General features: G+C 38.7%; 1 protein-coding gene across 1 annotated transcript in view; it reads left to right on the forward strand.

Moving 5' to 3' along the window:
- Nucleotides 1-26,423, forward strand: part of LOC122804009 (high affinity cGMP-specific 3',5'-cyclic phosphodiesterase 9A-like) — a 708,135-nt gene that overhangs the window by 336,897 nt on the left and 344,815 nt on the right. Inside the window, exons 5-6 of the mRNA XM_044073690.1 lie at nucleotides 15,087-15,229; nucleotides 22,597-22,656. Of these exons, the coding sequence (XP_043929625.1) occupies nucleotides 15,087-15,229; nucleotides 22,597-22,656 (203 nt within the window). The remainder of the gene's footprint in view (nucleotides 1-15,086; nucleotides 15,230-22,596; nucleotides 22,657-26,423) is intronic.

Raw genomic sequence — 26,423 nt, forward strand, 5'->3', positions numbered from 1 at the left:
GTCTGGTTAAAGGCTTATTGTGCCTGCTTATTTGAACTGTTTCTTTTTGAAATTGGTGCACCTTGTTTGCTGTAACATAGACTAGATTCAGACCTGCTGAATTTAGATTTCTTTGTATAAATTGAGCACTAATCCATTCCATCTTTTTTTGGAGAAGGTTCCCCTGCACCCTAGTGGCAGGAGTGTGCAGCTGGAGCTTGTCTGATTGAAGATTGCTGGAACAGGGCTCAGTTTTGAGTTTTTTTATTGGTTAATTGGTTAATTTGTTTAAATCAGTTTGCTTGTTTGCTACTGTTATATTTAAAAAAAAAAGTTCTAGCTTGTTTTCCCACCTTTCCTGTTACTAGAGTAGTCCAGATACAGATTTGCTGTATTCAGGACTGTATTGTAGTTTCTGAGTCCCCCAGACCTTTCTGTGTTAGAGGAAAGCCTCTCATCTTATCAGTGGGAGTGGTAAGCACTAGGTAGCCTATCTACCACAGGAGGAGTGGTTTCTAGCTCCCTTTCAGCTTCCTGCTTTAAAAGCCTGTGTTTGCACAGTTTGTGCGCCGTGCAGCACCACTAAGCTAGGGTAAACTATTGCTGGTACCAGAAAGTCTGCTCTTCGGTTTTTCCCTTAGATCTTGCTAGTTCTCTTCTCTCTTGCATTTAACTAGTTTATTCGTCTAGCACTTCATCTGGTTTCTTGTAGCAATTATTGCAGCACACATAAGTGCTAACAGCACTAAACGTCCTATAAGTTCCAGTACTTATTAATAATGACCATCCCTCCTAGCATGTGTAAAGGTCAGTTCCCTGTGCTTTCTCCTATTAACCTGGTGAACGTGGGCATTCTGAGGCAGTGTAGCAACTGCCTCATGTACATAGATAACCCACTCGTACCTCTCAACACTCAGACTTGTGAGAGATGCACTTATATATCCAAACTGGAAGACATGTACTCTGCATCCAAGACCAGAATAGCTGGTCAAGAGGAGAAGGTCAACACCTGCACCACAACACATGGAACACATAGCCCTCCAGAACAGCCACCATCACAGCACTCACCTAAAAACACAAACCACAAACCCACCTTTGCAGAGGCTCTCAATACAAATCTACCCAAACAGCAAAGACCTTTGAATCAGAAATGCACTCAACCACCACAACACAGCACAAACCACAAGACACATAGCTCACCTACACAGTGTGCCCCTCAACCTAAGCCCCTAAGGCAAAACAGCTTGCCCAATACACAAATCATAGGTGACTCAATAGTGAGGCACACTGATGTCCCACTCACTAGGTTGAATAAGAAGAAGGTAACAGTCAGCTGTCTGTTGGGTGCCAGGGTCCGACACATAACACACACACTCAGGTCACTCCACAATAAGTACAAGTATGACTCTGTCATTGTCCATGTGGATGTGAATGACCTAAGATGTACCTCCCTGGACTACATGAAAAGAGACATGGAGGAGCTCTTGGATTATATGACCCAGGCAAGTATGACCCTAGCCCTGAGCAGCATCCTACTGTCACCCAGAATGATACCGCAGTGCAAGCAGAAAATGATTGACTTCAACAATTGGCTAAGTTTCTGGTGTCATTCTAAGGGGATCCAGTATCTGTCTGCTTGGGATGACATGATTGACAGACCTCAATGCTTTGCCAGAGATGGTTTCCGGATACTGGCTAAGGCTCTTGCCACCCCTATAGTGCCTTTTTAGGTGGTGTTCCAAAGACCAAATTACCACTATAACAGCTACAAATGCAATCTGAGGGTCATGCTGCTCAACACTAGAAGTCTAAATCTCAAAATGCACTTGCTTGAAGCACTCCTTAAAATGGAGAACATTGACATTTGTGCTGTAAAAGATAACTGGTTTTAGGCACCAGAAAACACCCTTGCACTACCAGGCTATAGCTCATTCCAAACCTTTTGGCCCCAGAAAATATACCAAAGCTCCAAAGGTGGTGGTGTCTCCCTATTCATAAAAGATATGCACACCTCCGGACTAGTAGCCCAGCATAATGCATTGGAGATACATCAGGTACAACTAACAGTGGGTAAGATGGTGATTCAGGTTGTAGCCTGCTATAGGTCCCCAACCATGTCTCAAGACTCTCATTCCACCTGGAGACTATTACAGTCCAACCCAATAGTCTCATACTGGGTGACTTCAACTATCCCTCCATCAACTGGGAAAACTACTTATGCACCAATACACTTGCCCAGTGCTTCCTGGAATTCATTAATTCCAATGCGCTGGACCAGCTCATTCTTACCCCCACTAGAGAAAGCAACATCCTTGACCTGGTTATTACTAACATGGGCAACCATTGCTCAACACCAATAGTCAATTCCTCTCTGGTTAGATCCGACCACAAAGTAATTACCATGGAAATCCACATCTCACCCACACCACCAGCAAAGGTAACCACCATGAAAAACTTCTCTAAAGCTGACTTTGGGCTCCTAAAAACAGAGGTGGCTAACTTCACAGCACCCATGCAAATGGAAAATAGGTGCATGACTATTGAATCATACACCAATGCACTGTACAAACACATACATAAATACATGGAACTAGCCATACCCAACAGAACCAAGACGCTCTCCTCCAAAAAAAGGAAGCCAATTTGGTCATCCCCTGCTATTAACAAATTCTACAACAGAAGGAAGAAACTGTTGCAGAAAAAAGTGAAGTCCCAAGACAGGAACAACTCCCTTATTAGCCTCAACAAAAAGTTGAGATCCCTCATCAAAACCTCTAAATGAAGGCAGAATTGCGGCAGACACTAAAAACAACCACAAAGCCTTCTACAGTTGTATCAAGAATATCCATGACAATACCCAGATTTGCTCTGAGTTACTGCATAATGGTACCTCCTATACTGAGCCAACAGATATTGCCAACATACTGGCTGACAGATTCAGTGCCAACTTTACCCGTCTCCCCCTCCCTAAAGGATCAATCACAATACCGGAAGTATTCCAGGCACCCAGCATTACAGCAGCACAGCTTAAAGCTACGTTGTCCAAGGCCAAGAATACAGCTTCCATGAGACCCGACAATATCCCTGGCTGTGTTCTACATGAACTGCAAAGTGAACTGGCACCACACTTGTGTGCCCTGTTCATTTACAGCCTCACCTCAGGCTTTGCCCCTACAGAATGGTGCACTGCTACAGTCATCCCTCTCCATAAAGGGGGAGTGACTACAGACCCTGGGAATTATTGCCCCATTAGCCTGATGAGTCTGATATGTAAGGCTATGGAGTGCATCATCATGGACCTAATTAACAAGAATATATGGAATCTTCAAACTCTCGATCCCACGCAATTTGGTTTTCTGAAGGGTAGATCATGCCTGCTCAACCTGGTTGACTTCTTTGAGTCAGTCACCAAAGCTGTGGATGAGGGCAAGGCAGTTCTTACAGCATACCTCAATCTGGCCAAGGGCTTTGATACCATTCTCCACTCAGGAATTATTGATAGACACACCAAACTAGGCATCAACCCCTATATGACTAGGTGGGTTGCAAAGTCAGACTGCTAACCAGTTCCAAGTGGAGTCCCACAGGGATCGGTCCTGGGTCCTATCCTGTTTGGCATCTACTTCTTGGATGTCTAGGCCAACACGGAGGGACACTGGCTGACCAAGTTTGCAGAGGATTGCAAGCAGGGAGCCATTAGTAACTCCCCAAGTGATGTAGACATCCTACAGAAAGGCCTCATTGAGATCAACAGCTGGTGTCGAAACCATGGCCTTAAGCTTACTGCCAAAAAATGCATTGTCATTCCCTTTGGGAAAAGCTCAGTTCCCACTAATTACCACAAAGATGGTAGACCACTGAACACTGAAGGCGTTATAACAGATCTGGAGACACAGATTGACAGCAACCTCTCCTTCGACCACCACATTGCCACTCTGGTCAGAAAGTCCTATGTGGCACATCTCATTAGCAAGGGTTTTGCATCCAGGAAGAAAGAGGTCATCATCTGTCTCTACTCTTCCCTCATTAGACCAGTCATTGAATATAATGCCTCATTTGGCATGTACCTCACTAAACACCTGCAACAGCTGGAAAGGCAACAAAAGTACCTCACAAAGAGGATCCTAGGCCTTAAACACATGCCATACGTGGACAGACTCTCAAAAACCCAGCTTTCTCTGTCTCATATCATCTATTAAGAGACAATCTCTGCTTGACTTACAAAGCAATGTCTGACCCAGCCCTGTTAGAAATGTTACATCTAATGAAATCCCAATCCCTCCACACCACATGCTCGAGGGACCTCAACCTCATTACCACAATCAACAGAACATGCTGGAGGTACAGGTTCATAACCCAGAGACTGCCCACACTCTGGAATAGACTTCCCATACATGTCAAGCAGAGCACCTCACTGGCTCTTTTCAAGAGAAATCTTGATGAGTGGATGGGAAATAGAAAGTTCACCCGGGGATCACTCCAGTGGCTCTACTTGATAGAGTCACTGGGAACTAATGGCGACGATGCCAGGACACTTCTGTGGGCTAGGCTTGTAAAGGCTCCAGGGCCACTGGCCTAGTACACACCTATGAACCTATGTTTATATTTGCTGAGAAATTCTTTACAAATAATACATTCATTACTTGTTGTGCTGCAAAATTTTTGTTTACTGCATTTTGACAATAATAATATAATTGTAGAAAAAACAGACTACCACAATAAGGATCCAATACTGTGTCTCAAAACAGCAAAAATCCAGTTTTGAAAGAAAAAGAGACACAGTCAAGGCTGTCTTATCCAAAATAAAACTCTTTACTTCAGTGCACAACACAAGCGCATTCACCATGCAGGCATCATCAGGTGTAACTATAGCACTAAAAAGCACACACCTTTTTACTTAATCTAAAAACACATGACTGAAACAATGAAACTAAATTTAAAGACATGTCATGATTTTAAAAACAGATACATAAAATATACATCAATTTCACGTTCTTAAAGGTCTGGACTTAAGCTTAGGTCTTAAGGGCACGGACTCATTGAGACTGTGCCCAACATCACTTCTCAGCTGTACAATCCAGGTAGATTCCTGTTGTTCAGTTTTGTTACGAATGTCACCTAGTCTAACATCTTCATAGACCCTAGCAATAACTAAAAACCTAAATTGATGCATAGGTCCAAAATTCATCACATGCTTTGCCAAAGCATTAACCTTGTTGCCTTTATTGATATTATAGATATGTTCACGAATTCATTCCCTGAACGATCAATCAGTTTTGCCCATGTAGAACATTCTACACAGTGTGCAGTAGGCTAAGTAAACAATATGCATAGTATCACAAGTAGTATTTACTCTGAAGTCAAATATCTTATCATTGTCAGGGTGTCTGCACCGAAACTCTGTATCAGCATACTCGCACCAATTACAATGACCCACAGGGTCTTGTTCCTATTTGTTCTTGAAACTTAACATCATATCTGGGATAACACAACCTATGCTTCAAAGACTTACTATTCCTAAATAAGAACCTGGGTTCCTTATCTATTAGTCCAGCTATTTCCTCATCTGTCTTTAGAACATCCCAATGCTTCATAATAATCTCAGTGTAACTGTTAACATTAGTGGCATATCTTATACTGACACCTAAACCCTTGGTATGCATGTTCTCCTTCCATTTATCATAAGCTTTATTCCTAGATGAGAAATAGGGTTTAGCTTGCTGCTGTCTCTTACCCACTACCTGAGTTATACTATTGGTAATCAACTCATCTTCATACCCTCTCTCCTTCAAACTGTTCACAACCTTATTGACTTCTATTCTAAAATCATTCTCTTTGACAGAATATTTATAATTTGGGTACATCACATGATAGAGGGAAAATAAATTATAATAGATAGAATTTATCTATAGAAGAAGCTAAAGCGCTTAGGAATTTGGAACAAAATACTAATATCATTATAAGACCAGCAGATAAGGGAGGTCTTATTGTTATATTAGGGTGTGGTACAATCAGAGAATGAATGATATAGGTTCATAGGTTCATACTAGGCTATCTGCCCTAGGGCATTTATAAGCCTAGCCAGAGTGTGTTTGGCTTTCACCACCCATCTTAAATGAATTTTGCTATGCCCTTTTTCGAGGTTAGCATACTGTGCCTCTGTCTAACAGTGACACAGAAGTGATACCCGGGGTAAACCTACTATCTCCCATCCACTCATCAAGATTCCTCTTGAAGAGAGTCAATGAGGGACTCTGCCTAACCTGGACTGGGATTTTATTCCAGAGTGAAAGGAGCCTCTGGGTTATCAATCTGTCCCTCCAGCATGTCCTATTTATTTCAGTGCTGAGGTTCAAGTCTCTCGAGCGCGTAGCTCGATGGGATTTGGATTTTCTGAGGTGCAGCATGTCCATTAATTCCGGGTTGGACATGGCTTTATACGTCAGGCACAGATCGCCTCTGAGCAGGCGGTATGCCACTGAGTAGAGCTGGAGTTTCTTTAACCGGGCAGCATATGGCATCTGTTTGAGCCCTTTGATCCTCTTGGTGAGGTACTTTTGGGGTCTTTCCAGTTGCTGCAGGTGTCTGGTAAGGTATATCCCAAAAGGGGCATATGTTGAGTGATAAACTTTACTATACAGAATTATCCACTGTACAGGTGAATACCTATATATATAATGTACAGATTCTGGTTAAATGTTTAGATTAGCAGTTCTTTGCTTATTTCTCTATTGATAAACCAACTGTACCGGTTATTCACGTCCTTCCAAAAACACATAAAGATGACTGTAATCTGCCATTAAGACCCATTGTGTCACGTAGACAGTGGTGTACAGAACCCCTTGTCTATCTATGTTGAGAAACATCTGAGACCAGGTCTCAATAGGATACAACATGTTTTAAGAGACACCGAGCATTTTTTAAATGATTTATATGACTTTGTGTAAGGAGAAGTATGTACAAATTACTGGTTGGTAACATTGGATATTATTTCGTTATTCACTGTTATACCTAATTATGAAGGGATTAGAAGTGCAAATTTATTTTTGCAAAAAATATAATGAATATAGTAGTGGTAATATTAATCTTCTGTGTAGACTACTTGAAGTGATACTGGAACATAACTTATTTGTATTTGGAGAACAGGCATATCAACAGTGCAATGGAGTTGCCATGGGCACTTCATGCGCAAATAGTTATGCTAATGCAGTGATGGTTATGTGGGAGGTGGATCATGTATTAAAAGGTCCATTCAGTAAGCATATTCATTTTTTCAGAAGGTTTGTGGATGATCTGTTTATTTTGTGGGATGGTGATATGGACACCTTCAAGTTATTTATGGAGTATATTAATACTAGTACAGGTTATCTGAGATTTACTTCAAATGTTTCGTATCAGAATATAGATTTTTTTGGATGTCACTGTTGCTAGAGACACTATGGATGAGATCTATACTAAACTTTATAGGAAAGATTATGTCAACCATTTACTCCACAGGGACAGCTCACATCCACATTATGTGTTTAAGAACGTTGTGTCTAATCAGCTGTTTATGGCTTCTAGACTGAATGTCAGAGAGAATGATTTTAGAATAGAAGTCAATAAGGTTGTGAACAGTTTGAAGGAGAGAGGGTATGAAGATGAGTTGATTACCAGTATAACTCAGGTAGTGGGTAAGAGACAGCAGCAAGCTAAACCCTATTTCTCATCTAGGAATAAAGCTTATGATAAAGGGAAGGAGAACATGCATACCAAGGGTCTAGGTTTCAGTATAAGATATGCACTGATGTTAGCAGATACACTGAGATTATTAAGAAGCATTGGGATGTTCTAAAGACAGATGTGGAAATAGCTGTACTAATAGATAAGGAACCCAGGCTCTTATTTAGGAATAGTAAGTCTTTGAAGCATAGGTTGTGTTATCCCAGATATGATGTTAAGTTTCAATAACAAATAGGAACAAGACCCTGTGGTGTGAGTATGTTGATACAGAGTCTTTAAATTTAGTTTCATTGTTTCAGTCATGTGTTTTTAGATTAAGTATAACGGTGTGTGCTTTTTAGTGTTATCTGTTGCACCTGATGATGCCTGTATAGTAAAAGCGTTTGTGTTGTGCACTGAAGTAAAGAGTTTTATTTTGGATATGACAGCCTTGACTGTCTCTCTTTTTCTTTCGAAACTGGATTTTTTTTCTTTCGAAACTGAATAATAATATAATGCCTACATCACAAATTTATCTAAAGGCTGATAAAAGAGAAATATTGGGGGATTAAATGTGATTTTCTTTTTCAAACAAGTACTCTGAAGTACAGAACAGCTACAGGGTCATGCAATAGGAACTTTAAACTAAACCTCATGAAAAACAGTTACAAACCAATTAAAGTTCTGGCCATATCTGATCTTTTGGTATCCACAAAGGAAGGCATTTTCATACTCATTAGGCAATGCAAGTAAAGGCCTGGGTGATTATAGCTGGATAGCCAGGGCAGTAGGATTCGGAACTCACACTTGTTGAGGCCAAAATGAAGTAATATGAGTAAAACTAAACTGGCTTTGAGGCATAATAGCAAACCTTTTCATACAAACTAATGGACTTTTCAGTGAAGACAGTCTGGAGCCATTTCTGCAAAGTTAGCTAGATGCAGGGCAAAAGAGAACTAAAGAGGAAGCCAGATGGCTGAGTATTGTGACTGTGTGTAAAACTGGAGGTACTAGTAGCCTGGGTAACTTTCAATTTTCAAGTTGACTAAGGGCATGCAGCTTTAGTCTTAGTGTTTATGAGACTAGAACTCTTCATACCAAATATGTGTATGTATGTATGTATGTATATGTATGTATATATATATATATATATATATATATATATATATATATATATATATATATAGGCTTTCAGTCAAAACCTTGAAGGCTCGAGTGTGAACGTCATTTGGACGAAAGGCAGTTTTCAAAGTTGCACAATACTGAATTGGATTAATACGACTTCATAATAACAAGCGTAAAGCTTGATTCGTTATAATGAGTTCAGCATTGTGAATGGAGATTGGAGTACAGTGAGGATCAGGGAACTTACACCTTTCCTCACTGCAGTGTGATATTAGAGTTGGTATATGTACTTTGCAGGGGGTATGGGGAATGCAGGGGAGGCTTGCCCCCCTGGTAAAATATGAAATGACGGGTCTATATTATAACATCGAATACTACAAAGATCGAATGTTATAATATCGACCCCGTAATGTCGAACGCTGAAAACAACGAAGGTGCAGGACACCAAATTCTTTCCCAGGGAAAGAATTCGGTGGGCCGCTGCTGTGGCTTTGCTGTTTTCAGCGTCCGATATGTTGGAACGTTACGGGTTGGGTTCAGGTAAGTGTGCGATTGTGTATAGGTTAGAGTTAGGGGGCTGGTTAGGTGAGTTAGGGTTTGGACGCAGGTCAGGTAAGTGTGCGATTCCCTGGAAAAAAATTCGCTATTCTGAATGTTCTATGTTTTCAGATTTCAGTGTTTAGGGTTCGATATTATAACATTCGATCTTTGTAGAATTCGATATTATAATATAGACCCGAAAGGACATAGGGACTTATGAAACCGGAATCCTGGTATATCGAAGGTCAAATGTCATGTTTACAACGTTCGACATTTAGGCTAGATTATGTTTTTAGTTTTGGGATTTTAGTTCATTGTTTTGATGGCAAAAAATTTTGCCTTTGAGATTTTGATAGTAAGCCCCACACACACACACACACACACACACATATATATATATATATATATATATATATACATATACAGTATATATATATATATATATATGTATATATCTATCTATATATATATATCTACGGGTCCCTTTCACATGGTCGACATTTCACAATGTCGAAACCCATATGGCCGAGACCATATGATTGACATTTGAAATGTCAACTGTGGGGAACCGGCATCTCTGAACAGTGCAGAATGGAAAGATTTCCATTTCCACACTGTAGTGAGATCTCGGAGTTGGTATATTAAAGTTACGGGGGGGGGGCGCAGTTGGGTGTAGCCCCCTGCTAGCATCTTTAAAGTTAGTTTTTTTTGTTTTAGTTTAGTTTGGCTTATCTGTGTTGCTGTTCTATTTAGAAGCGACTACGTGTGCTGTTTTTGGAATTAAAATAAATTTGATTTTATTGCCTGCTGTTGGATTATTTGGCCTCAGATCCTGTGTGCTGTGGACTGTTATATTCTTGGTTTATTTTGACTTGTACGTTCTTAGTTTTTTTTTTGGTTTACTTGTATGTTCGACATTTCAAATGTCGATCATATGGTCTTGGCCATATGGGTTTCAGCATTGTGAAATGTCGATCATATCAAGGAGACCCATATCTATCTATATATATATATATATATATATATATATATATATATATATATATATATATATATATATATATGTTGCAGCATAGCATGACAGATCTTGCCAAATAGTATCTTTTTGCATACAACTATTATAAATAGTATATTTCTGCATGCAAATATTACAAATGGTTTGTAAATGGAACTTTTTTTGTAAGCAAAAAGTATTTCTTTTAAACACTTGAAATAAATAGTTGTTTTTTTAACAAAGAGGAACTTCTGAAATATTAGTAGGAGAAGTGCTGCTGTCCTTTAAATGAGAATGTTGCTTTAAAGGAAAAGACAAACCTTGCTGTATTAGTTAAAGCAGGTTTAATTAATGAAGCAAGTAGTGTTGTATAAAAGGAGAGCTGAAGTACGCTATTCAGAGAGCGTCACTGTTAGCCCTTCTTTATTCTTGGTGACTGGATGCATGGATGCATGGACACCTTTTGTGAGGAGGAAGTAAAGCCAGAAAACTTGGTGGACACTTGCCTGTTTATAACAGACAAAAGGCAATTAGGTAGAAGCATGAGGCAATGGAAGGTTAGTTCATATAGAACTGCAGCTCATTTCTTAACCAAGAAACTGAAAGCCATACCAGTGCAAGCATGACTCTCAACCTTCAGGCTTTCTATTGCTGTATTTGGAATTCCAGAGCACCTATCAGAAGCCATTTGTGGATAGAGTACATGACTACTGCATCATATGACTTGTATGTTGCGTATTCATGTCCACAAAGGTGTCATGATATAACAAACTTGCAATGCACATCATGAGGTCATAGTGTCATTCTGTGTGGTATGTTCATCCCAGAGAATTATTAATATAAATTAAGAACTATGCAAGTAAGCTCATGGCTATGTCACAAAAAACCTTTAGTGTAGCATACAGAAAAAATATACATGTAGATGTAGATGGCTGGCTGTTCCCACATACTTAGTGATGATGAAGGGCTGAAAGTGGTCATTTCACACAAAGCAAGAACTGTTAGTGAGTAGATGAAGGAAGGGCTTATCCATCCTTGTCCACTACACCTTTATTACTGTACCTTTAACACAACACCAATCTCCCACAGTTATAGATAATACCCTTCTATACACGCAACTCTTTCTGTAACTTAGTAACATGTGTAGCACACAGCCAACCCAACTACTAAAAACAGTACTATACCCAGTAACAATCTTCACCCTACTCCTACTTTCTAACCTCTCCGCCTACCACACTCAACTTCATAACCACAACTCATCCCCTTGGCAGACAGAATCCACAGGCAATCCCATCAAACTAAAAAACTTCCCTATATCACCATGCAACCTTACCTAGTCCCAACCCTTTTTCTTACTCACGCAGTAAACTGACAATCAAAATGAACCCTCAGACTTCTCAAAGGCAAAATAAAATAATTCACAAATTAAGCAAACTCTATCTACACCTACTCCATAAACTCTTGTTGCGGAGACATACACCCCAATCCAGGACCCATTACATCAACCAACCCCAACTTAAATCAGCTAAATGCCCTATACCACAGACCTACCTCATCTCTTCTCTTCTTAAACATTAATGCAAGAAGTATACTTAACAAAATTCAGGACCTTCATGCCCTACTAGCTCTATACAAACCAGATATTTTATTAACTGAAACTTGGCTTAAACCAGAACACCACAATAATGAGATTATTTCCCCTGGCTACAATATTATTCAAAAAGACAGATTACAGAAAAAGGGAAGTGGTATAGCAATATTATTCCAAAATCATCTCACCGTAGAGCAATTGGATTGCAGTACCCAAGAAGTCAAAGATATGTAGAATTAATCCTTCGCAAATTAAAAATGAATTCAAACAAACACATTATTATTGCAGGTGGTTATATCCCACCAGGCAATAACATCACTGTAATGGAAAACCTGCTTAGTTGGATCTCTAACTCCCTTCCACAAGAAGCCATACTATTAGGGGACTTCAATATTGACTGGATTAACTTCTCCAGCCACAGTCCCTCTGCCTTCATAAACCTTCACAGGTTTACCCAAACCATAACCACCCCCACTAGAATTGACAAAACATCCAAACACCAGTCAATATTAGACTGGATCCTGGTATCTGACCCCACTCATGCACAGCAATCTGGCTATCTTCCAGATAGTCTAAGTGACCATCATCCAACCACCTAATTAGGAACAAATCCCAAACCATCAGCCAGCCCATCCTCAGAGTAGTTTGCAACAAAAATAATTTTATAGCTACTGACTTCATCAATGCACTAAAAAGCTGCAACTGGACTCCCCTAAAACAACGTATCTCTAGACAAAGCCGTAGAACACTTTAACACAACCTCCCTAAAAATCAAACCATCATGTAGCCTGCCGAACCATTAGAATAAAAACTAACTATGCCCCATGGCTAAAAAAAGATACTAAAACTATAATGAAAGAAAGGGACAAGGCCTGGATTCAATATCAGAAAAACAAAACCACTACCTTGAGATAAAACTACCTAGAACTCCATAACAAAGCCAAAAAACAAATCAAATTAGACAAAACTAATTACTATAAAAACATGCAAGAAAAATATGCCCACAATCCCCAAAAATTCTGGGCCACTATAAATAGCGTACTGCACCCAGGAAAATCCACTACTACAACTCCTGTGCTACCAAATAATCTTCTAAACATTGCCACACAATTTAACAAATTCTTTACTGAAACTGTCCAGACCCTTGCCAATGCCCAAAATAATACTAGTAGCCCTACACCAATAACCACCCCAACCCATCCCAATATACCAAACAATACCCCATATTTCAACCTGAGGTAACTCCTTAGAGCTCACTAATTACCATCCAATAGCAATTCTATCACCTTTGTCCAAAATATTAGAAAGAGTTGATCATACTCAAGTAATTCAGTACCTCCAAAATAACAACCTTCTCTCTATATATCAGCATGGCTTTAGACCTTCCCACAGCACCACTACAGCACTACTATCATTCACCAACCATAGAAACAAGGGTCTGTTTGTATCTTCCATATTCTTAGACTTATCAAAATCCTTTGATATGGTAAACCACAGTATGCTTCTTGAAACTCTATCCACCCTAAATATAAGTCCTTCCTCTATATCATGGTTTAACAGCTATTTATTAAGCCAGCAGCAAGCAGTTCTCTGGCAAGACCAATTATCCCCCTATTACCAGTAACCACAGGAGTCCCTCAAGGGTCCATTCTTGGCCCCTTGCTGTTCTCTCTATTTACTATCCAGATCTCTTCATCTGCACGCTCTGCCTCAATAGTACAATACAGAGATGACACCACCCTTATATGTGCAGCCCCCACCTAAAATGAACTGCAAACCCTAACCCAAAATAACTTCACCCTAGCTGAAACTTGGTTCACTAACATCAAACTTCTTCTTAATCCCCAAAAAAAACAAACTAATTCTTTTCGGGCCAGGCAGATCACCTCCCCTAAATAATAATTTCACCATCAACTCCAAAGATAACATTCAAATCAGCCCAACTACACACACCAAACTGCTAGGCATAGAAATAGAGAATAACCTGAAATTTAACATACACATAGCGCAAACCATCAGGAAAGTTAACAAAAAACTTGGACTCCTCTACAGGAACAAACACTCTATCACTAAACATACCAAAGCTACCATTGCAAGGACCCATCTTTTATCTATCCTCCTATATGCCTCTCCCATCTTGACTAATCTCCGCCAAACCAATCTAAATAAAATGGAATCTTGCTATAACAAGATTGCCAAGTTTGCAACTGAAGCCTCATATAAGTTCCACCACTGCCTATCCCTTAAGCAGCTCAATTGGCTTGAGTTTCCTCATATACTCCTACTCAATCAACTGTCTATAGCACACAAACTCGACTACTTTCCTGACATAACGCCAGCACTTCAGCATCTAATACAGCCCCACATTCCCTCTAGAGCCTTAAGATCTAGTAACCAGAACATCATAACTGTCATCAAGCATAAAAATGAAGCTGGAAAATCCCTCTTTGCCAGCACCTTTGCCAAAAACTGGAACGCACTACCAAGCCATATAATCTCTACTACCTCCCCTTCTCATTTCATAAAACTCCTGAAAACCCACTATCTAAATGACTGGCTATGCTCATGTCAATCCCCAGGTTAATCTATACATAAAGATTGTTTCAGAGCTTCAGCTATGTAGAGACAGCTTTCTCTTGAAAGCTTGTTAACTTGTTTCTATTTACCTTGCTGTAATTATAACCATAAAAAAAAATATTTGTTTTAAGTTTATTCTGTACCTCAATGATTGTCGCTGTTACGAGCTGTAATCTCTGCCATACCGTATGAATGCTATATGCATGATTTGTTAGCGCTCTCTCTCTCTCTCATGTATTCTATTGTATTGTATTGTTTTGTGTTATTTGTGGAGCTTTTCTCCCTGGGCCTCCGCTGTAAATGGACCTGTGTCCAGTCGGACTTTCCCGGTGAGCAAATGTAAAATAAAATAAAAATAGAATGAGAGCATCAGTGGAACATGTTTAAGGTGATTATGTTAGTATGACAACACACACTTATCGAATCACAACTCTGTGTTTAGAAGCATGTTTGATTCAACAAGTGCACAGAGAAGTTGGTAGGGCAACTAGCATCTGCTATAAGCTAATAGTACTGATTTACATGATTGTATCCATGTTCCTTCTTTTGATCAGTCACTTGTATCATATGCATTTACAGAGTGTTGAGCACCTTAGCTGGTTGGGCCTATTTAAAGATCTCAAAGATGGGACTAGGAAACTGTGTCCCTTCTACCATAAGAAGCCGTTGCAGAAAACCGAGGAAGAGTGCAAGCATGTAAGGGAGAAATACCTTCAAATGAGGTAAAGTGAGTAGTTCCTGTTACCTTGCATTTCAAATTAACATTTTACAATTTATTAGATGAAATTTGATAAGCCTTATAAACAACCCAGAGAAATATATTTAGAATCTGTATTTTATTTTATATGCTTTTGCTGATCAGGGAATGGCCTCTTTTCAAGTAAGTCCCAAAATGGTGTTTATACTGACTAGGGTAAATTTGGCAGGCCACTGGTGAAATTACCCTACACTTTTTGATAAGATGCAGTGGGATCTTTTACATCTATAGGAAGCAGTATATATAGTAATCTTTTTTGAATAAATTATGAGCACATTTGAAGGGGTTCAATAAGTTACAATAATGAATTGCAGTGCTGTCATTTGCATTTTTTTTCGGTGTAAGGATAGATATAAGTATATTTCTGCAGATGCTCAAGTCCTCAAGAAAATTATCTCCTGGGCTTTGTGAGACTGTGACATGTAAACAAACAATTAAATAAATATGGAAATGCAATATGGGTGAATTGTATCAAACAAACAAATCAAAAATGACCAAAATTCATTTTGATACAAGTATTGAAAAAAATGGTGGGAACGATGGCCGTGTCCCATGCATCCCTGCATAATGTAATCAACTCCAATGTAACTGTGCCTTTCAGATAAAAAGCAACACATGATGAAGAGAATAAATCCCTTGAAGGATTTTTCATTCAAATATCCCACAGCTACAGTTCAACTAATGTCCCTCTGCTGGCTCGCCTGCTCCAGTACATAATGTGTGTTTGCATGTCGAAAATTATCAGGAAGTAAAGTGTTTCAGCTTGTTTCTAGTTCTCAGCATTATCCTAAGAAAAGATAGCAGATTTTGCAAATTACTGTGTGATTGAGTAACAAAAGCAATAAAACAGAATTATGCTATTGTTGGTATTTTCAGTGCTTAGAGAGTCAGAGCCGGACGTGGCAGTGTTAAGGATGTTACAATTTGCACTGGGTGTGACTAGGATGGACAGGATTAGGAATCAGTATATTAGAGGGTCAGCTCAGGTTGGACAGTTTGGAGACAAAACAAGAGAGACGAGATTGCATTGGTTTGGACATGTGCTGAGGAGGGATGCTGGGTATATTTGGGAAAAGGATGCTAAGGATGGAGCTGCCAGGCAAGAGGAAAAGAGGAAGGCCTAAGATAAGGTTTATGGATGTGGTGAGAGAGGACATGCAGGTGGTTGGTGTGACAGAACAAGATGCAGAGGACAGGAAGAAATAGAAACATATGATCCGCTGTGGCGACCCCTAACGGGAACAGCAGAAAGAAGAAGATGATGAATTTGATGAGAGAGTATGGCCGCATCATAAGAAAAATTATGCCATTTTATATTTTTGGGAAATCACTGTCAAGAATTAATCCAGTTGTGTAATTTGTATAATAGCATGAACTTAAATCAAGTAGATTGTTTTGAGCCTGTGCTGCAGTTATCATGCTTGAATGATGCTAAGAATGATGAGAAACCTGTCACTGGGGTTAGCAGCAAGAGCATAACATTTTGTTTCCAAGAAGAAATCATACAAATTAGGGCTGCAATTAATATTTTTACAGCTTTCAGAAACAGTGAACTTAGCGGATTTATTGTGGTATACAGAGTTGGACTTTGGAGGGAAATGCAGACTCCTCAGATTTTATTTATGTTTAACTAGTGGAGAATATTAAGGATAAAATGGAAGAAGAAAATGAGGCAATGAGAAAAAAAAAAGCAAGGAGGGAAGAACTTGAAACAGCAGTGCAAGAGTGTTATTGTGCTATGTACCAGCAAGATATGAATGTACAATTCATAAACATCACATCTCACTGCTTAATTCCCACTGTAAAACACAGCAGCCAACTCTGGACCACCTCACTGCTTAGTGCCTGCAAACTGCTCCGTCCTTAGCTGCAATACAGCTCCTGTCTTTGCATGGCCAATTTGACCATACTGCTTATCTACAGATTTAATAGGTGGGTGGTGTCCCAGTACACCACTGGTTAATAATACTGCTTCAGCCCTCATGGGTTACACCAGCCTGTATTGTTGCCCAGCTTCTACTTGGTCTAGAAATCGCATATGGAGCATTTATGCCATGTGCATATGGCATGACACCTAGTGTAATACTGTCTGAATAATAACAACCACCATAAGCAACTAATTTTTGAATTGTTTATTTATAGTATCACAGTTTTTAATGCAACCAGACATTTCAGCATACTGCTGAAAGTTCTGCAGAATTCATTTTGGTACTCAGCAAAACAGATGAAAGTTGAAGGAGTCAACCCTAGATGAGGGTATTCATTTAACATTATACATGGGTCTGGCACACGTGATCATGTCTATCTTAGAGACAAGAACTTTTTTAATATTATAATCGGGGTGGTGAGAAGGGTACATCCTAGTTAAAGGAATGATCATGTAGTCAATTAGGGTGTAGGAAAGAAGTGTGGTGATTATACATACCACTAGCAGGAACCTGATAAGGGGAAACAGGGGAAGGAATTATAGTTTTGAACTTCTATCAGAGACATAACAGTAGAGGGAAGAAAGGGTGGGGGGGGGGGATCTGCCTTAGTCAAGAACAGTATTGTAACATTATACCTTGTGCAGGATGTAGGAGTTTTGATTTTATATATACAACTATCAGGGTGTAACAACACAGGAGAAATGTTGCAAGGAATTTGGGTTAGTTATAGAGTGCTTCTAAGGGCATGAAAGCTGAGGGAGTTATTTATTTTTGTATTTGGCACAGGATAGCAGAATGGAATAGTTAGGAGGCCTTTTAATTAGACTTTTCAGGGACTAAGCAAACTGTTACTATGGTATATTGGAATTCAACATAAATCAGAATATACACAATCATAACCATTACAGACCCCTATAAACAGTTTTCCCAGCACTTATATAACAAAGATAGATTGGAATCATCTTTGACCAAAACCTTACATTTTCCAGACAAATAATATTGCAATCACAGTCCTTAATCTTATATGAATAGCACAGAAGTACTTGAATTTACTTCCCCTGGAGGCAAGGAAAGGCCTAGCAATACAAATGATAATGCCCAAAACAGAATAGTTGAACCTTTTCATGAGCATTATTTTAAAAGTATACCTGGGAGGGAGGTGAAATACAATCCTATGCTAGATGCACATAATTTTGGAATGTCACCTGGGGAGGAAAGAGGTTGGAGAGCTAATGCACAATTCCGGATGGCTGGAAAGTGAGTTTATTTAATACAGCTAAACTACATCTCGCTATCAACAGAGATAGCTGAATGCATATGGAAGACTTATACTATACAGCCAGTGTAAACCTCTTCTTATTTGTAATTTATTCTTCTAAAACTAGCATACCATGGTCCCGAGTAGAGCTGGGCCTCACTGCACTCTCCCAAAAAGCTAATACGTCAGCATGGGAAGAATCAAGCCCAGAGACAGACAAGAGAAGCCAGGAAAAGCAATGGTCTATATGTAGAGAAACAGAAGGAAGATGAGATGTACTTAGAAGGAATAAGGGTTGGTGACAACAAAGGATGGAAGGCAGAGCACAGAACCAGTTACAAGGCTTGTAGATGGAATATATCCAGAAGAGAAAAAATGGGGCTCGTTTTTGTGGGAGGCAGAAGTAGTGGTGAAATTAGGCAGTCAGAAAGTGGGAAAGCAACAGACAACTTGGAATAGAAGTCTGTTGATGAAAGGTACAGAAAGACTTTCTCATTAATGGTGATGTTAACTGGTTAGACTTGGCAAGGAAGTCATTAATCTTTATTTAGTTAAATGCTCAAGCACTTTACAGTCTAGAATGTGAAGCAACAACAAATAGATTGCCCCACAGAACAGAGGTTTTTGATGTGACAATGTCCAGATGACTGAGGTTCAGCTATGCTAGAGCAGCCAACCAGAGAGACATGAGATTGAAACAATGATGCTGGCTCAAGACCCTTCCCCCCACTGTCAGTAGGAAGAGCTTTCAGAGTTTCATTGAAGGAGCATCATCTGAAGGGAAGCTTAAAAGTCTACCTCTTACACCAGGGATGTGGAGGCAACAAGCTGCTAAGGACCTGTGCACATACACAGTATAACTAGGGCACAGGTGTGTGAAAGTCCACAATCACAATAACCCAGCATAGCGAGCAAAGTACCTCATTTTCCAGTTAGTGAGGGGTATGTTAGGACCATTTATAAAAGTATTCTCTGCCTCCAAAGATTACTATTATAATCCTTAGGGTCTTGCTTTACTCTCCTGGTTTCCTATCATAACTAGTATTGAGGAAATAAATGAACTGTCAGGGTATGGATATCTGATGGTAATGAAAGGAAGGCAGTCAGTAAAACTACTCAATAAATAAAAAAAGTATAAGAATATGAAGCAACAAAAACAATAACTAGCACAAAAGGAATTGCATAAGTACCAGCACTATCAAGTACAACTTTCATTTGACTAAGAAGCCTTAATTTTAGGGTATATATCATATGAGCGAATCGCACAAATTGCGAACCCTCATAATATTGAACGTACCGGACCTCATACTTCATCACCCCCGCTAAATATATGTTCCAACTTCAAGATCGCACTACAGTAAGGAAAGGGCAAATATCCCATTCTTCACTGTACTGCGATCTCAGAAAAAGCACTTTGAGGTCCGGTACGTTCGATATTATGAGCAAACAGAATTTGTGCAATTCGCTCGTATGATATAGACCCTTAATTTTATGTGGTATACATTAATACAATTTGTAAATATGTACTTAGCTCTACTGATTTGCTAATGACATGCAAAATGCTAGTCAATTACTTTAAATATATATAGCTTTGCATCTGTATTACAGTACTGTAATAGTAATTTATTTAATAAATTGTTTACTTGATATCTTCATATTAATTGCTTTTTAAAAATTGTGTGAATACTACATCTATGAATCTGAAATACTACATAAAAATTATACTGGTAAATTATAGTGTCTGTTGCTCTGTATAAAATGGTAGTCACTGCCTTTTGTATCTGAGGTGTGCTAAAACGGGTCCATGTACCATTCTACCCACCCAGTTATCAAAATAATGACTAAATGAGTAAATAAATAAAACTATGAATCAAATCCTAAAACTGTTCTAAAAATATAAAAACCTGTTACTGATGGCTAAAATATATCCTAGTCCTTAATGAAACTTAGCTAAATGCATATATAGAGTTAAAACTTTGTACCAAATAGAGCATTTTAGGGATGCTATATCTCACAAAGGTGCTGATGGCATTGTCATTATAATGAAAGAACTGCCTGAACTATACTTTATATGATGTGCGATGCCCCTAGGATTCAAACAGAGAAGCTGTCATTGTTACTGTACCAGCATGACTACATACATTTTTCAGACTCCTAGCTTTGTACATTCCACTTAAGAAACCCCTTGTAATCCTTACAGATAGAGTTACAAAGCATTTTAGTAACAGCAACTCTGAAGCTATATTCATTGGTGATCTTAATATATATACTTGAAAACTATTCCACAAGGTAGCAACCAATTATTACTTCATTCATGTATTAACCCAAATAATATCCCTTCCACCCAGAGTTAAAAAAAAAGCCAAGGTAGAGTTTTCACTATGTAATAACTTAAACATCCTGCAATGGAGACCCATCGGATATATGCAAATGACTTCTTACCTATGTTTCAGCTACATGCCTTGTGAATGCCCATGACTTTAACTTTATGTCTTTTTTGTGCATTCAGGCCATTGAAGTCAAACTCCTCTAGCTGTAGACAAGCCATATTTTGCCCTTTTTCTAAGCTTGTCAGTACCACATAAGTAGATTGTTTGGCCGTACTTTGGAGACACAGAGCTTAAAAACATGGCTGATGTCTATAAACATTATGGTACCTGCAAAACAACCTAAATTGCTGCATTACAGTCAATTAATTTCCAGACATACCCAAAAAGGATTTAATTCTCCTTTATACATTTTTTTAATCATGCCCATTAGTGACTATAATGCCCTACTAAAGGCATGTCGCTCAGCCTGAGAAACCTTTTCAAAAAGATAAGAGCCTCATCAGTTAGCTGGACAGACTGGCACCCTTCTTTCTGTACTCAATCTCTTACAGACTCTGCAGTGGTGACCAGCCTTTACCCTTTTAAGCCATGAAAGACCCAGTTCTCCTTTAACTCCTCTTCCTAAACAAAGCAAACGGTTTCTCAAATACTTAGTTAAAGGACTAAACCTTTATTAATAGATAAACAAAATTTCTTGAAGCTGGAACAGACTTTTCGATATGGTTTATTGGTCAGACTTGTAGTCTGAAGGCTGACTGCATATGAACTTATGAAATGTGTTCTGTAAATCCAACTATGTAAACGGATAGTGCTGCTTATTAAGCATCCATACCTGTCAAGAAGCAATCTTTAACATAAATGCATGAATAGTCTCTTACTGTTTTAACACTTCAAGTTGAACAACTTCCTCTCCAGGAGCTGTCTCACTGCTCAACTTTACATTTTTATTAACATAATAATATTAAACCATGCTAGCAAGTGACTGCTATTACAACTGAAAATGTTATTTTCTTTCTGATAGCTTATTACTGCTTAGAATGCTCCCTAGAGACTGCACAGTTAATTGGATTTTTTTGCAGTCAGCTGAAAAGATGCATTTGTTGCAGTCTAGTTTCACTTTCAATGATTTGCTATGCATGTTTCAGTTGAAGAAGGATGTAATGATGTCTCTCTAGCAACCAATCATCTGTCAGACTGTCATAGCCTCTTAGGGTGCAAATGAAGGTGTTTCTGATGACTTAATTACCTTGTTGCCATGGATAGTAAGCTGATTCAGTTCAGAGTTCAACTATTAGTGCAAAATAATGAATGCTTAGCTCATTGCTATAGAAGCAATTAATTGTTGTTTGTATCACAGTGAACAAACAAAGCACATAAATGAGCAATGGCTACTATTAGTGATCTGTGCTCAAGCTTACCAAACATTACAAAGGACAGACCACTATGGCACCACACAAGCTTGCACCTGAGATTATAGCCCATCCATATGCTACCTATAGCCTGTTGAAAAATAGTCAGACAGGTGCAGCACCCATGGTACCATTATATTTTCATGCATTGTATATGTCTGACTGTTCATGAATGATAAAAAGTATGCAGTTCATTCAGAACTAATTTGATATCTAACACAAGATTGTTGATATTACATGATTATTTAAATAATGTATTGTCCATTATACTATGTCTAGCAGAGAATCACTTTCAGTGAAAAAAATTAACAAATGTATGTATTTATCATGTTATAAGAATATAGGACCAGCAAAATAAACTGTGTTTTATTGTTTCACAAATTATTTTGTTTTGTTCTATTTTTCAGTACACTTGAAGTTTCAGAAGAAGTTCGACAGTACCTCAAAACACCCACCTTTGATAACTGGTAAGTCTTCTTCTTTCGGCTTTTCCTAGTTAGGGGTCACCACAGCGGATCACCTGTCCGCTCATGATTGGCAGTGGAGTTTTTACGGTGTCAAGTTGCCAGCCCGGCACCCAACCTTCCACAGAAGGCACACACATGCACGCACTCACACCTAGGGCCAATTTAGAGTGTCCAAGCCACCTGCAGCATGTCTTTGGGATGTGGGAGGAAACTGGAGCACCCGGAGGAAACCCACGCAACCACAGGGAGGACATGCAGACTCCGCACAACTGGTAAGTAAATAAACAATTATCCTAGAAAATTCTATATTGCTCACATCTAGTTGCAACAAATGCCTATTTAAAATGCTGGTCGAGACAGATTTGCTACATGTTGATGAATCACATTTCATGAACAAAGAAATATAAAATGTAAAACTATCAAAATTATAGTATTAAAACCTTTCACAGGAAAACACAAATTCCCAAATTTCTTAACAGTGCAGCAACTTCTTAAAATCACATAAATTAGGTGTATGTTATTTATGTATGCAGAGTTATTTTCAAACTTCATATAATGGTACCACCGCTTTTCTTTTAAAGACTTTTACATTTAATATCCATGAAAGTTAGTCAGTTTTGTCACATAGTAATATTAAAACTAAGGTAGCGTTGTCGCCTCAGTTAGACATTGCCCATTCGATTCTCAGTTAGAGCATCTTCTGTGTGACGACATGCGTGAATGGGCGTTCCTTTGTTGAAGGTTGTGCGTTAGGCCCGGCAAGCCAGCACGTAAAACTCTACTGCCAATCATTAGCGGACCGGAGTTCCGCTGTGGCGACCCCTAACCGGGAAAAGCCGAAAGACACAACAATTACCTAAATTAAAACTTTTAAACATGTTAAAACATTTTAAAAATTAAAATCCACAAAACGATTTATTCTCCACAAAATAAGCACTTTCCTCGCAAAGTTAAAATTAAAGGAACTTCATCAGATACAATTTAAAACAGTAGACAGCATTTTAAATACTAAAGTACAGTGACATAATTTCCTTTCTCAGGACAGTGAGCACTGCTTATTCAAACCACACCCCTTGAGACAAACACAGAACAAGCACACAGCCCAGCTCAGAATACATATAAAATGCAATTGTGAGCATAAATTTTTTAAATGATACATGAGAAAAAATAAAATTACAAAACTATCTTATAAAAAATACATATGTATATCTGAATAAAACAATTAATTCTATTTAACTTTACCTTTCCAGTGCTTTTAACTTTAAGAGACTAGAAATGGAGAGACTGTCATTAAGTCCTGGCCAAGACAAAGAATTTAAATGCAGCTACCAGGATAATTCTCTATTTTCCAGAATATAAGGCCATGCCCCCTTCTTTCATGTTCATAATATATGTAAACATGTAACATATTACATGTTCGTAATATTCGTGATGTTTGTGAAACAAATGCCTTGGCTAAACATATTTCACTGAACGTAAGACATACTTTCAAGTTTATTATATTAGATGTTTTATCTGTGTCTGAAAGAGGGGGGCATAGCCTTATATTCTGGAAAAGAGAGAATTATCCTGGCAGCTGCGTTTAAATTCTTTGTCTTGTCCAGGACTTAATGACAGTCTCTCCATTTCTAGTCTCTTAAAGTTAAAAGCACTGGAAAGGTAAAGTTAGAGTACACGTGGGCTTGTTTTTAGGTGCGTCAAGGTATCCTACTGATAAGAGCTGTTAGTAGCAATATAATATGTAATGTAAACTCATGCCGTTAAATTACTTGAACCAGCATAGCTTATACACGTGGGCTTGTTTTTTAGGCGCGTATAAGTAACACACTGAAAAGAGCTGTTAGTACTAATATTACATGCCTTGTTTTAGTCCAATTGAATATTTGACTTACGCCACTTGGATATAACTCTGTATCCACTGTGTTTAGGTAAAACTCTAACTGAATCCTATACTTTTACAGTGAAATAACTAGTTTCTTAAGTTTTGTGGAAACAGGGTAGCGTGCACGAGGGCTTGTAATCCCTCTGCGTCATTCTATCTCCGCCAAAGCGTCTGGCGGCTTAAACTCACATCCCCACCTTAACTACTGATGGAACGCTGAGTTTCTATAGCGGGTTATAGTGTATACATTTATTTAGTACTAACGTAGCTAATTGTGTTCTTATTATCTATTTAGTTCACAATTCCATCTCTACTCCCTTAGACTATCAAGACGCTTATGCTACCTAATACTAATGTACTGTTCTCGTATTACACACCGCTGTGAGTGTTTAGTTGAACCCTAACCTGATTCTTAAACTATTTCAGTTTATTATTTATGCTATGCGCTTAATGCATCTCCTCATTGTCGCATTCAACTGACCCTGAAATTTTTACTATTACTAACAAGCGTTTTAATTCCTAATGGACCCAAGTAGCGTGAGCATGGGGGTGTGCTAACATCGCTGAATTTGTATCACGCGAATGTGGCTGCCTAAGCGTAGAGCCCCTACTTTACCCTATTTGAGTATACTGAGCTCCGGTGACTCGATTTAACGGTCAACCCCTTCTCCTCAAATCTGGAATTATCTGTTAAACACCTAATATTCTCTTCTGGAATTCCTGAGTCCCATCTCTGATCCCCAATTGCTGGAAAAAACAATAGTTATTTCTTTTACCACTAGGGTTATATATTGAGTCCTACCTGACTCTTTACTGTTGTATGTACAACGCCAGGCGCTGGGAGTGATATCCCGCTGTACTTCTCATATTCCGATATTGGATACTCTAGTGTATTCTACGTGGGTATCCATTGTAATTAGCCTTCCTAATACTATAATTAGAGCCCCCTCTGATAAGTTTACTTGGCAATGTGGGATGTTTGGTCACACTAGAGGATAACTATTACTTGTTTCTCACTTCAACAATGATTTAATGTTTCTATCCTATACTTGTTAGTATAATAGTGTAAAAGAATGTTTAGCTACCTATATTAATCTAACTGTTTTGTTAAGTATTATATGTTCTTGAGGTGTTTCTCTGCCCTATTGCTTGAATGATTTGTATCAAGAATGAAATGCTGATGTTACTAATGCTTTTTGGTACATTGTAACCTATTTTTTGCTTTCAGTCCTTGCTCTATTTCACTCACTATCTCTCTCTCTCTTTACCTTATAATAGAGAGGTCAATTGATAAACTGAAGCAAAGTTTTTCCTGCCTACCAACCTCCTGGAATTTCTGGAACTTCATCTACTGTGGTCATACCCTTCACCACCTAGTGAAACCTAGTTAATAAGATATTTTAAGTATGTCCTGTTTCCTTATTTGACAAGGCTATATTTACTTTTGTATCTTTAGTTAAGCATCCCTCCTGAACTACCAGCAGCCAACAAATCCCCACCCCCCATATATACCACTATTTTTTTCTTACACATATTTAATCCTCAATCATTTTCTGTTCGCCTGCACATCACAATTAATCCTTTTCTCCCCATCTGTGTCGAGCCCCCTGATCTGGTGACTGTCCTCTGCAATTACATAACTGGCCACAAGGTGGCACCCTTATCATTTCTTCTGCTGCTACTCCTCTTTTCTCCACTCATATGCTTATCTTTTGAATCCCTCATCCTCTCCCATTTGTCCTTAACCTGTCACTTCACCCAAATCTGCTTTTCAACCTACCCTCTCCTACCTTACCTTGTTACTTTAGACGCCAGTATTTCTACATATTATATATTCTACACATTAGCTACCTCACACTATCTCTCTAACCCACTGACTTACCTG

This window comes from Protopterus annectens, chromosome 6.part0 (assembly GCF_019279795.1).
Source record: "Protopterus annectens isolate FY-2018-M chromosome 6.part0, PAN1.0, whole genome shotgun sequence".
Taxonomy (NCBI): domain Eukaryota; kingdom Metazoa; phylum Chordata; order Ceratodontiformes; family Protopteridae; genus Protopterus; species Protopterus annectens.